The sequence below is a fragment of the Alternaria dauci genome, chromosome 4, assembly GCF_042100115.1.
Source record: "Alternaria dauci strain A2016 chromosome 4, whole genome shotgun sequence".
Taxonomy (NCBI): domain Eukaryota; kingdom Fungi; phylum Ascomycota; class Dothideomycetes; order Pleosporales; family Pleosporaceae; genus Alternaria; species Alternaria dauci.
In genome coordinates this window covers 350,173-362,612 of record NC_091275.1, presented here as the reverse complement: position 1 = coordinate 362,612, position 12,440 = coordinate 350,173, and the positions used below count along the sequence as shown (strand labels likewise).

Genomic DNA, 12,440 nt, shown 5'->3' with positions numbered 1-12,440 from the left:
CATGGGCGGCAAAGGGTCCGCCGACGAGGCGCTCGGGCCAGGCAAGCAAGCACCGACCGGGACGCTGCACCTCGTCACAGCACCACCTCACCTTCACCCCAACACGACCGCATATCCCTCCTACCGCCAGCTGATATCCCACCACGACTTGATATCACGACCGCCTCCACCAATATCCTTCACACCTTCACCGTCACCACACCGACTGCAGACCCGGTAGCGCCGCGTCACCCCGTCATGTCGGCCAGGATGCAGCAGGGCCAACGGCCTGGCGGCTCTCGATTCGCGCAGTTCAAGCTCGTGTTGCTGGGTACGATGCGGCTGTTTTATATATAAAAACATGCGACTAACACACCGCAGGAGAATCCGCCGTCGGAAAGGTGCGCAGGCCGCAGACCAAGGCAGCCATGACATACGCTAACCGCATCGCAGTCGTCGCTCGTGTTGCGCTTCGTCAAGGTACGGCATTCCTCGTGCAAAGACGAGATATCCCATAGAGGAGATATCTGCCATCAGAACGCCAAGACTGACCCGCCCAGGACCAATTCGACGACTACCGGGAATCCACCATCGGCGCCGCCTTCCTCACCCAGACCATCGCCCTCGACGAGAACACGACCGTCAAGTTTGAAATCTGGGACACGGCCGGCCAGGAACGCTACAAGTCGCTCGCCCCCATGTACTACCGCAACGCAAACTGCGCGGTAGTCGTCTACGACATTACACAGGCTGTGCGTCCTCTGCTCTTGCACCACGCCAACAATAATGAAAAGCTAACAGGACGTGTTAGGCCTCCCTCGACAAGGCAAAAGCCTGGGTCAAAGAACTCCAACGCCAAGCCAACGAAAACATCATCATCGCCCTCGCCGGCAACAAACTCGATCTCGTCACCGAATCCCCGGATAAACGCGCCATCCCCACGGCCGACGCAGAGCAATATGCCAAAGAAGCGGGCTTACTCTTTTTTGAAACGTCGGCCAAGACGGCGGAGAATGTCAAAGAATTGTTTACGGCCATTGCGAAGAAGTTGCCGATTGAACAGGCGAGTGGACCTAGGGGGTTGAGGGCCGGCCAACAGCAGAGGCAGGGGGTTAATTTGAGGCCTGAGGCGGGGAGCACGCAGGGGCCGGGGGGATGTAACTGTTAGAGGGATCACGATATGCGTGGGATGGTGTAGATTGTGTCACAGGGGTGGCGACATGTGTATGCTGTTACTGGAGAGAGAGTGTCTTGTGTCTTCCAACATGTTCATTCTGGAACATATTGGCTCCTTTTTGGTTTGTGGGGGGATTCGGAGTAAGGATATGTTTTTTTTCTTTTTTGGTTGCTACAAGATGAGAAGAGAAGAGAAGATACTGGGGCCACCTGAGCTTTTTTTTTAATTAATGATTTTGACAAGATCTTGTGGTGTTCTTTTTGTTCATGGTATGAGAATGGCGATGATGTACAGAGAAGATGTGTGGTGTTTCGTTTGGAAACAAACTAGATGTTTAGACTTGACGGCTGGAAGGAACAAGGTTTGAGGTATAGAAGGGCTTGATATCTCTTGACTTATTCATGGCTACGATAATATTGATGCTTAGTTGTGCTGATGATCAAAGTTCGGTATACTCGCAGGCACGACGTCCCTCAAGTCGACAAGTCCGTCTGGCACATCGATCAGCGAGGCCTCGAGCGCTTTCCTGAATATTGCTAGCACCTAGGTCGTGCGCATAACGTGTCATGTTGGAAGTGACGTATTCCAGCGATGCTGTGTGCTGGTGCGTTGTTGCGAAAAAGAGTGGTGTGGAGAGGAAGTGGTGGATGCTGGATGTGATGGAAGGGGGGAAGTGGGCTAGGGCCGATAACGGGGATGTCGTCGGATACGCGTGCCAATGTGTGGACTAGTTGGTTTTCTTGTGCTGGCGTAGAGATCTTACGAATACGGTGTTGTTGGTGGTTAAAAATTTGGCAGGTTTCTACGACATGGTAGTTTTTTTACCGTTAGAGACCACCGTAAATTATCGCGATACGGGGCGAAGAGAACACGAGACGCAGTGACTCTAAGTAGGTATGAAGTAGGTGGAAGCCATAATTTGGAAGCGAAAACGTCTACCGACTTTGCTTGCCCTTCTTGAGACGATGTGTCTTTCCAGCGAAGCCAGAATACACGACCAAGTTGTTCTTTACTATAGAACCAGTATGAAGGAGCTATCCCACGTATTGTCATTGGTGCTTTCCTACCTCTAGTGTCTCGACTATATAGCGCGTCCTCCTTCACCAATCGATTGCTCTCACACTCTAACAGCACCATGGTACCACACCGAGAACAACCTGGGCACAGCACATCAGTGACACGGACAACATACTCCAGCGAAACAAGACCAAGTCTTTACGGCATCGAAACCTTCCTGAAGACCAACCACATGAACCGCTGCCACACACATTAGGCCTTCCGAGGAAGAGTTGAAAGCAATGCCACACAATCATGGGCTGCGGGGCCGCGTTCCAACCTTGAACGTCTGGGTCATCCGAAAAAAAGCTACAGTTTGTCAAGAATAACCAAAATTATTGCTGGAGTTCGAGGACAGATTGAACAAGAAATACGTTACGAAAGCCTCGTCTTCCGCAAAAATATCTCTCCAGAGTATAAAAGCCTTCCTTGCTCTGCACAATAAGTCTATCAAACATCCAAAGCTTACTTATACTCCAGACAGCTACAACGTCAAGGCACGTTACAACAACGAAGACAGCACAATGGAATTCATCAAGTTCACCCTGTACCTATGGCTGGTACTCACCAACCTCGTCGCGAGCACTCCGCTCGCCCTCCCCGACTTCTCTCCCCCGCCTCCCCGGCGACCACCACGGAGCGAGATCCCCTCGGCCTCGCTCGCCGCCACAATGTTAGAGCCGAGCTGCAACCTCGTAGTCCCCACAGCCCAAAGCTGGATGGACTACAAAGACGACATCATCGAATTTTCACAAACGCACGTCGAACGCTTCCGCCGCGACCCTTCTTACACGACGTTCCCCCTGTACCTCCGCGACCAATTTGCCCGCGATCTCTTGCCAAGCTCACTATCCTGCGACAGCGTTGGAGATTGCGGGCTCACATCGTGTCAAATGCTGAACCCCGAACTGGCGCAACACGACAAGCAAATGGCATACTTTGTCTTCGAGCAGATATCCGGAGTCGACCATCTCTTCAAGAGCCAGCGCGAAGCCATGCGCGAAGCTGCATCGTATATCGACGGCAAGATACCAGAGATTGTCCGGACATATAGCGCTGGGCCGCGCATCGCGAGCCAACTCCAAGAGCGACTGAACGACCGAAGACGATATGAGAAGCTGGCCATGTCCCTCATCACAGCAGTCGGATTGATGGCCGGCGGCGCAATGGCGCTTCCTGCATTCGGGCTCACGACGTCGGTTGTGCTTCCTGTGACAAATCTAATGGCAAGCACCTACATATCTGTCATCGGGGCGTTCAACGCTGTTCGTCGCGATCCAGGGAAGATTAGTTCGGATGTCGAAGAGAATCTGCGGTCCTCGCTCAATGAGTTTCGTCATGCGATGATTGGCAATGTCACGTATGGCATGGATGCAATTATGGGACATGGCCCGAGCAAGCCTGGCCAGGACCTGATGGACATCTTGCGGGGAGACTACTTCTTCAGGCGAGACGAGAACATACAACAAGTCGTCCACGAGTCCTTTGAGAAGATGGTGTTCTCCACCGTTATCAACGGCGCCTGGGCACAGGAGCGGTCGTACATTGTCTGGGCGGATGTACCAACCGGGTCCTGTGAGTACGATGCGCGCGGTCCCCAGGAGAGCAGAGTGTGCTTGTACGACCGTCCAAGCTCCGTGTACTACATGTACGCCCTGGACGTCTCGCGCGAGTACGATCACGGAAAAAACGACATGGCGCTCATCCACAGCCCCACGGGGTATCGGAATTTCATTCAAGGACGGAACCCCACGCCGTACGGCATCACCAAGGAAGACGTCATCCGCTCCTCCATCTTCGTCCACGAGAACAAACTGCAAGGCGCCCTTCGCAACCTGGACCATCACACCATCTCCGCGGCTCTCGAACGCGGTAAAGCGATGGGCAAAGACTACGGCAAAGTTCCTGGCACCTTCTACCTCCCAATCTCACGCAACCCCGGCGGTGAAGCCATATCCAGCGTGTGGACCAAGCACGGCCGCAACTATGCCTGCATGAGCGGCGAGTTCGGCTGGAACGACGGGTCCTGGACGCTCGCAGCCGACGAAACCGAAGATTTTTTATACCACACTGGTCTCATGTTCTCTGAGGACTGGGAGCGCTTCTGCCATCGCAACGGCGAGTGTAAAGGTGCGGATTATGTTGATTTGCATGCCAAGTTGGAGGCGAGGAGGAAGGTCGGGGATCCGGAGATTCCGAAGCGCTTGAAGCATCTGTTTTGGAAGTGTGAGCAGGACACAAAACATGGGCCGGGGAAGCCGGAGCATGATTATGATAGCAGGCCGCCGATTTGAGGGGCGATGGGACGATTTGTGGTGGTTGGTGATGGGCGAATGGGACATGGTGGAGAGGAAGTGGAGCCATTGTATGGCCCTGGATACATGATGATGGTTTGATGTAAGCGATAATATTATACCCCTAGTCTTTTGCGCAAGAGCCTTCTTTTCCTAGCAGTGGTGTCACGAGAAGGGAGATTTGTCGGGAGATCAGCGCGGGCACCAGGTGGAGCCTTGAGGCGGCGGCCGCCATCTGAAGTGGTTTTATGAAGACGCCGCGGTTAATGTCTAGCATTTCTGCAGACGAGCAAGACTTTGCGTTACTCGTGTTTCTTCGTGCAAGATATCGTGTTCGTCTACATTTCTCTTGGTATTTGGGACGCGGTCCGATTGCTGAATGCCCTCATGACAGGTTGATATATGATCTAGCATACTCAGCGATTACTATCTGGGTGATGTCAGCGCAGGAGATGTAAAGTGTAGAATTACAATAGCGCCTCGCGACACCTACCCATGAAGCTATGCCTTGTTGCGCGAACACCCTCGATTGACTTTGCGCATCCAAAGCGCCTTGCGACGGGCCATCCCCGACTCGTTTCAAGACCAGCGTGCTGCTAGTACTTATCAGAAGCCTGGTTTCGTCCACTGTCGCTGAAAAGATTGGCGACGCGGAAGAAGACATGCTGGCTGCATACGCTGGCTGCATATGCTAACCACATGCGGGTCGCATTCCATTACCCGTAGTCTGCAACCGGCAATGGGGACGGCAAAATACATGGGCGAGTATTGTGCCTGACGCTCAGGCTCTTTAGTCTGTGTACATGCCAGGAGTAACCTTGCAAGATGGATATATCGGAAGGACCGATGCAGCGCGTCAGATAGAAGGGCTGCGCCATGGCGAAAGCCCACACGTGGTCGAAGACGCAAATGTGTAACAGTCAGCACCAATCAGGGAATATCATTATTGTTTCAACTCAATGTAGATGTTTCTTGGTCACCTGTACGTTGGGCGTCTTCTTGCTTCATCTTGCCGAGCGTGCCTTGTCGATAGGATCTACATGGCCAACGAGAATCGAGGGAGCCGGGGCCGAATCATGTTTCTGGCTTGAATCATTGCTGCAGATGAGATAAACGAGATATCCCAATCAACGATGATACGTTGCGTACCGTGCTTTCGCTGCAATACATTTCCGCGGATCCGTTGCGCGCATCTGCTATGGTAGCGCATTGAACCCGAGGGAGTTGGAAGCCGATGTTGAAACGAGCATACCTGATGAGAATTGATGACTGCGCCATGCTGTACCCCGCCTCGAGACCACGCCGCGCTGCTCAGGGTTCACGACCAGCTGGCTGCCTCCCAGGCCCACCCTGGTTTCGGGAGCGCACAGAGAGAGCGTCAACCTCATGTCGAGTCAGGGACCTGATTGCGAATGTCTCACCGATGCGGAGGATTTTGCTTGTGGATCCAGCGGTACGGCTTTCGGGACCGACATATAGCGAGGGATTCCTCCTACTCGCATGTAGGCGTCATAGGTAGAAGTTCCAGTCAATATCCTGGTTATATACCACGCTCAGCCGCCCAAAGGTGAGTTGCTCATGAGTTCTGTGGGCTGCACCAGCACGCGTCAGCTGCAGTGCCCTGGTATCGGCGTATTACGCACAACACCTGGTGACACCAAACCAGGACGTCCGATCGATAGCGTTGGATAATGACAGAAGTCAATACGAAAGCCCGTCCGCTGTCACGGATCCCTGGCACCCGTTGTAGCGGTGTCTCCGGAATCGATCGCACAAAGAGCTGCTGGAACAGCGCAGTGCCGGTCGCACAGTCACTGCGAACCTAGCGGACCGCAATTACATCGGCGTGTCTCCGCAGTTTTGGGTTTCACGATGGCGGATTAGTGTGGGTGGTGGATATCGATGGATCGCTGCAGGGTGAGCAACGACCCTGCGCTAAGCCCGATACGGCATCCTCTAGCGCTGGAGGCCTAATGGAATCTAGTCGCAGTCTGTGGCTCACCTTCCCTTCACGCTCACAAACCTCTGAAAACCACCATGTTTCGCACCGATTGCCATATTCATCACAGGGTTCCAGGGTCCCGAAACTCTCGATGACACACCTCGAGCCTGATACTGCCGGGCTGGCATGGTAGCTGCCTGCCGAACGCTCCCAACGCGGCCAAGACCTAGTTCCCGTCACGACATGTTGCACGACTTGGACGAAAACGCTGAGGCGTGACCGCGTCCTCAGGCAAGGAATGTCCATCTTCGCTGCTGTAGCGCATTTCTCATAGTGCGGCGAAGCGGAAATTGGCCTCCGGTCATCCAGCGATGGCGACGGGAGTCTTTTGCTAACAATCGCAAAGCACTGCTCCACGAGGTTTTGCACATTCGACCTGAATGCCTGGGCAGAGTTTGATGGAAAGAGCGCGTCCAATCATCGTTGATGATACCTGAATTATCCGGTTGCGCGGAACCTTTCGTTGCGACTTTCAGTTCCGCACCTCATGAAGAGTTTGTGCGCTATATGCAGGGCCCCGCTGATACGCCAGGTTATCGAGTCTAACGTACGGTCCGTGTACTGGCCAAGCTTTTAAGCCAGTGCGACACCAGCGTCGTAACGGTAGACAAAGCTCTTTCGCGTGCCTCGCAGCATCGATGGAGCTAACGGCCATGTGCTGCAAAGCCCCGCTCTTGCCGGTCATAACATCGACGCCCTGTGCAAGTCTCGATCTTCGTCATTGATCTTGTCTCTTCGATCTTGCCCGCCGCCCTGCAGCTCGTCAATCGTTCACGCCCGTATGTCTGGCATACTCCCCGGGCAGGCCCAAGATAATCCAGTATGCAGCTGCCGCCTGTAGATGTCGTCTTGGCCTGGCCTACTCCAAATTACGACAACCCGGTTACGCGTGGCCCTGCGCTTGTGATCGTCAACTCCGTCTTCGTGTCTCTGGCCATTCTCACCGTGGCTGCTCGTATATATACGCGTATAGTAATCAAGAGGTGGTTTGGTATTGATGACGTTTTCATCTTGATTGCGCTGCTCTTCACGATCGGTCTCACTGTTACCGTCATCCTTGCGAATCAAAAATTTGCGTGGAATAGGTAGGCATCACGATCCTACCTTTGCGTACGACACCGCTGACTTGACACAACAGACATGTATGGGACATACCCTTTTCCGTATTCGTGCCAACCGCAAAGATCGCGATGGCGGCCAAGCTCATTTTCTTGACGGCAGCGACCTTTACGAGACTTTCTTTACATTGTTTCTATTACCGGCTGATCACAGACACTGGGAAGTCGTAAGTAGCCGTTGAAATGAACTTCAAACTTGACATACTGACAATCGTGCGCTTAGATGGTTCAAATGGGCGATCCATGTCAACGTGGCCTATACCATAGGCCTCTTTATTTCTTTCACGTTCATCGGCATTTTCTTGTGCAACCCTGTCAAGGACTACTGGACCATCGGCGCACCCCCGAATACGTGCATGGACGAAGGAGTCATGACCCTCATTTGCGGCATCCTCAGCTGTGTCGCAGATCTTCTTACCACGATAACACCGATACCCTTGGTTCTTGGTGTTAGTTGACAGGACCACCCAAAACAAAAAAATCTCAGCTAATCGTATCCAGCTTAATATGCGGCTCCGTGACCGTGTAGCTGTAGCATCGCTATTTGGTATGGGATTGATCGTTACCGGTGCCGGAATCGTACGTACATGGTACATCTACCGAAGCCTCTTCAATGAGTACGACCAGACCTGGTACGCATATCTACTTTGGCTGGCAGCTACCGTGGAGATTGATCTGGGAGTGGTATGTTCGTGACGTCAAAAGTCTGCAACGAAACTCACAAAGAATAGATATGCGCCTCGGTCCCTGTGCTCAAAACACTCTTCGCAAAAATACCATTCAGTCTTTCCAAATCACTCGCAGGTGGCATATCCTTGAAACGATCGACCGGCCACTCTTCGACTACGCTGACCGCCAATCCGTCAGCGACGCGTAGCTCCAAGCGACGGTCCGCAGCACCCCGTGGTGTTCCAGAGCTCGCAAACGACAAAGGCCAGAGCTATGAGATGAGGCATTGGGCTGATATGGAAGGGGATCTGGAGCAAGGTAGTCAAGGAGTGATATGGGAAGAGGAGGAAGCGCCAAAAATGGGCATGTCACGTCTTTGGGGCAAGATCAGAAAGGAGTCCGCAGAAGAGTTGGATTCGGATATGACAATCACTAAGACAAACGAGGTGGAACTACAGGTTGAGACTGGGCAAAGGCGTTCCTCACGATACGCCATTTATGGAGACCTCCACGAGAACCACATGCCGTTACCTCCGCTAGCGCCAAGATCTTTCGGACACGATCGGTGATACGCGACCGGATACACAGGACGAATTTATGATCGCGGCCGGCGCTTCGGATCGGAATAGATCGGTTATGATACGCATGGAGAGCACATATACCTTGCTCATACGCAAAATCACGAGTGGAATACCTGGCGCGCCATGTTCCGGTAGATCTTTGCATCGTTTTAGCGTATGATACCATGTTCGGCTACCTTGAGAGGAATCGGCGTTAGACTTTGGAGGAATAAAATCGAGTCTGGTTGGTCGCGCACCGCCGATAAGCTTCCAGTACGCGTCTTGAAATGCGTTGCCATGATCGCGCGTGCCTGCAGTCAGTTCGGGTTCCGTTGGGTGCCGATGCTGGATTTCTAACTCGTCTTCAGGGGAGCGGGCGTCTCCCAAGCGCTCGCAAATACCATCATCTATGCTAAAAGCGCCTGATCTCCATACCAGTGTAGCTCTGGTCTCTGCAGTCTTTATCTGGTACCAAAATCACTGACATGCTGTCTTTGCCTTTCCCCGGCGAACATCGGCCACGCCAACGAGGGAAAATCGATCATTCGAAACAGGAAGGCGCCAGGAATAAGCAGAACGTAAGCGATCGATTCTTGGCTCCTCGGGCTTCTTCTATCGTGGGAGCGACAGGGATGTCGTCCAGTGCCCACTGGAGTCGCGTTTCGAAACCACCTATCACACCACTCGCGTATACTTGCACATATAGGAGCAGGCTAGGAAGCTCGGAATAGGGCGACACGGTTGCGATCGACACATCGGCGTAATGGCCAGTTGCACAAAGTCTAGACTGTGAGCGCCATGAACTATAACAAGTACCGAGCGATTACTTTTGGGAAGTTACGTGCAAGCGGTCGAGCGCATCGGAGTCTACCCTGGACTTGGACCGCTTGTTCACGAGCGCTAGCTCCGGTCTTGTCTTTCGACCAATGTTCCTCGGCAAAAGCTTATTTCTTCCGGCACTACACCCGTACTGCGACCGTAACCCCTGTCATCCCCGCAGTATATACACCGAAAACTTGGAGAGGCACACGGCGGAAAACCTGGAGTCGCAGCCCCGTGGCCTGTTAGCGCTCGTAAAGGCACATTCTTCGTCGCTGTTGGAGGGAAAACTTCACATCATGGATATTGAGCTTCTATTTTTACCTAATGTACTGACGGAGAATTACGACGGTTTAAACGACCATGTCCAAAAAGATGCAGTGCAAACTGTTTAAATATCTCCTACGATCAAACTTTTTGGTTGATTCAGACGATCGCTTCTCTTCTGCCAATCGCAACAGAAATCCGGCATGCCCTCCCAAAGAAATACCCTGGTTCTAGGCCTTGTGGCTTCGGCTTCGGTTGTTACCGCTGGACCCTGCGATCTTTACGCTACCGGCAATACCCCTTGCATTGCTGCTCACAGCACCACTCGCGCCTTGTACAACTCCTTCAGCGGCTCCCTCTACCAAGTCAAGCGCAACTCTGACGGCGCCACCACCAACGTCTCACCTCTGTCTGCCGGTGGTGTTGCCAATGCAGCAACGCAAGACAAGTTTTGCGCTAACACTACTTGCCTTATCACCATCATTTATGATCAGTCTGGTCGTGGCAACCACCTCACACAAGCTCCACCAGGGGGCTTCAATGGCCCCGAAGCTAATGGCTATGACAACTTGGCTGGAGCTATTGGTGCACCTGTCACGCTAAACGGTCAAAAGGCGTATGGCGTCTTTGTCAGCCCGGGTACTGGGTATCGCAACAACAAAGTAAGCGGATCAGCGACTGGTGATGCAGCAGAGGGCATGTACGCGGTGCTCGATGGCACGCATTACAACGGCGCATGTTGTTTCGACTATGGGAACGCAGAAACCAACAACCTCGACACAGGTAAATGGCCCAGAAGGAGATCTCCAACACCAACTAACAAATATCGCAGGAAACGGACATATGGAAGCCATCTACTTTGGCGACAACACCGTCTGGGGTTCCGGTGCTGGCAGCGGACCTTGGGTCATGGCCGATCTCGAAAACGGTCTCTTCTCCGGCGCAAACCCGAAGAACAATCCTGCCGACCCTTCAGTATCTTACCGCTTCTTGACCACCATCCTCAAGGGCGGGGCAAATAAGTGGGCTATCAAGGGCGGCAATGCTGCCTCTGGTGCACTATCAACATACTACGACGGCGCGCGCCCCAGTGCTTCAGGCTACAACCCCATGAGCAAAGAAGGCGCCATCATCCTCGGTATCGGCGGCGACAACAGCAACGGTGCTCAAGGAACCTTTTACGAAGGCGTCATGACATCCGGGTACCCGACCGATGCAACGGAGAATGCGGTTCAAGCCAACATTGTCGCAGCAAAGTATGCGACAACGTCCTTGACCAGTGGTCCGGCATACACAGTCGGTTCTTCCATCTCGCTGCGTGCGACAACGGCTGGGTACACGGACCGGTATCTTGCGCATACTGGCGCGACAGTGAACACGCAGGTGGTGTCTTCGAGTAGCACTGCATTGCTGAAGCGACAGGCTAGCTGGACGGTGCGCGCTGGTCTTGCGAATAGTGCTTGTTTCTCATTCGAATCAAAAGACACGGCTGGGAGTTATATTCGTCACTACAATTTTGTGTTGCAACTGCAGGCGAATGATGGAAGTAAGGCGTTCAAAGAGGATGCGACGTTTTGTCCTCAGACGGGGTTTACTGGGTCTGGGAGTTCGATTCGCGCTTGGGGTTATCCGACGCGGTATATCAGGCATTATAACAATATCGGGGATATTGCGAGTAATGGCGGTGTGCATGATTTTGATGCGCAGGCGTCGTTTACTGCTGATGCTACTTGGACACTTGAGAAGGGGTTGGCGTAGGGGTGTGATGACGGGGATGGATGGGCGCTTGAGGATGGGTGTTGGCGTAGTTGACGTAGTTATGAATAATGCCAGAGAGGCTTCATGCGATCTCCTATTTCACGGCTGGATTCGTATGAGATATTCTCTGTTATCACGTATACTTTCTTGAATTTGGCATGAACGTGCATGGATGTAAAACCTATGCACTCATGGGAAGTACGGCTTACATGCTATTTCCGTATCATGTAATACGCAATATGTAACTCAACGTCTTTTCCTTTCCCTCCTTGCTTAATCGATCATAGGAGCACCCGTAGGGTGCTTCGTGCTCTCTTTGAACCTTGCAATCACAACATTGATCAAGAATCTCGAAAAGACCCTGACTCCCTCCTCTCCGTACCACTGCACCCAGTCGTCTTCCAGTTTCTGGAGAATCTGCTCTGCAAAGTTCATCTCTGTTCCCTCAGCAGACGCCTCGGGGTCTTGAGTCGCAATTATATCACTAGTCGTCGGCTCTTGTCCCAGGGTGTTCGGTTGCGTGACTCCTTCCTGCATCCCCTTTTTGAGGTTATTATGTTTGGTTACTAAGAAGAGCCGCTCTAACAGGCGTTGACCATTGTATGATAACAATGCGCGAAAAACAATAATCGCGAGTGGTCTTTCTGGTGTAAACCAGTTCCGGAATCGCCATATATCACCACCATCGAATTGTCCCTGGGTATTCGTATACGGGTCGTACAATCGGGCGTCGATAGGATC

General features: G+C 52.7%; 4 protein-coding genes across 4 annotated transcripts; all 4 read left to right on the top strand.

Annotated features, from left to right (window-relative positions):
- Nucleotides 1-102: 102 nt before the first annotated feature.
- On the top strand, nt 103-1,557 carry ACET3X_004723 (uncharacterized protein). The gene is made up of 5 exons (XM_069451227.1): nt 103-310; nt 361-380; nt 433-459; nt 540-731; nt 791-1,557. Exons 1-5 carry the CDS (start codon nt 238-240, stop codon nt 1,145-1,147), a joined length of 669 nt encoding a protein of 222 aa, XP_069306767.1. The 5' UTR covers nt 103-237; the 3' UTR covers nt 1,148-1,557.
- A 1,179-nt stretch (nt 1,558-2,736) lies between these two features.
- ACET3X_004722 (uncharacterized protein) lies at nt 2,737-4,506 on the top strand (the record flags this gene model as incomplete). Its single annotated transcript, XM_069451216.1, has 1 exon — nt 2,737-4,506. The coding sequence occupies one exon, from the start codon at nt 2,737-2,739 to the stop codon at nt 4,504-4,506; it is 1,770 nt and encodes a 589-aa protein (XP_069306766.1).
- Nucleotides 4,507-7,330: 2,824 nt separating this feature from the next.
- On the top strand, nt 7,331-8,864 carry ACET3X_004721 (uncharacterized protein; the record flags this gene model as incomplete). The annotated part of the gene is made up of 5 exons (XM_069451205.1): nt 7,331-7,593; nt 7,647-7,793; nt 7,850-8,075; nt 8,128-8,310; nt 8,358-8,864. The coding sequence occupies 5 exons, from the start codon at nt 7,331-7,333 to the stop codon at nt 8,862-8,864; spliced, it is 1,326 nt and encodes a 441-aa protein (XP_069306765.1).
- Nucleotides 8,865-10,144: 1,280 nt separating this feature from the next.
- ACET3X_004720 (uncharacterized protein) lies at nt 10,145-11,699 on the top strand (the record flags this gene model as incomplete). The annotated part of the gene is made up of 2 exons (XM_069451194.1): nt 10,145-10,724; nt 10,774-11,699. 2 exons carry the CDS (start codon nt 10,145-10,147, stop codon nt 11,697-11,699), a joined length of 1,506 nt encoding a protein of 501 aa, XP_069306764.1.
- Between the last annotated feature and the right edge of the window lie 741 nt (nt 11,700-12,440).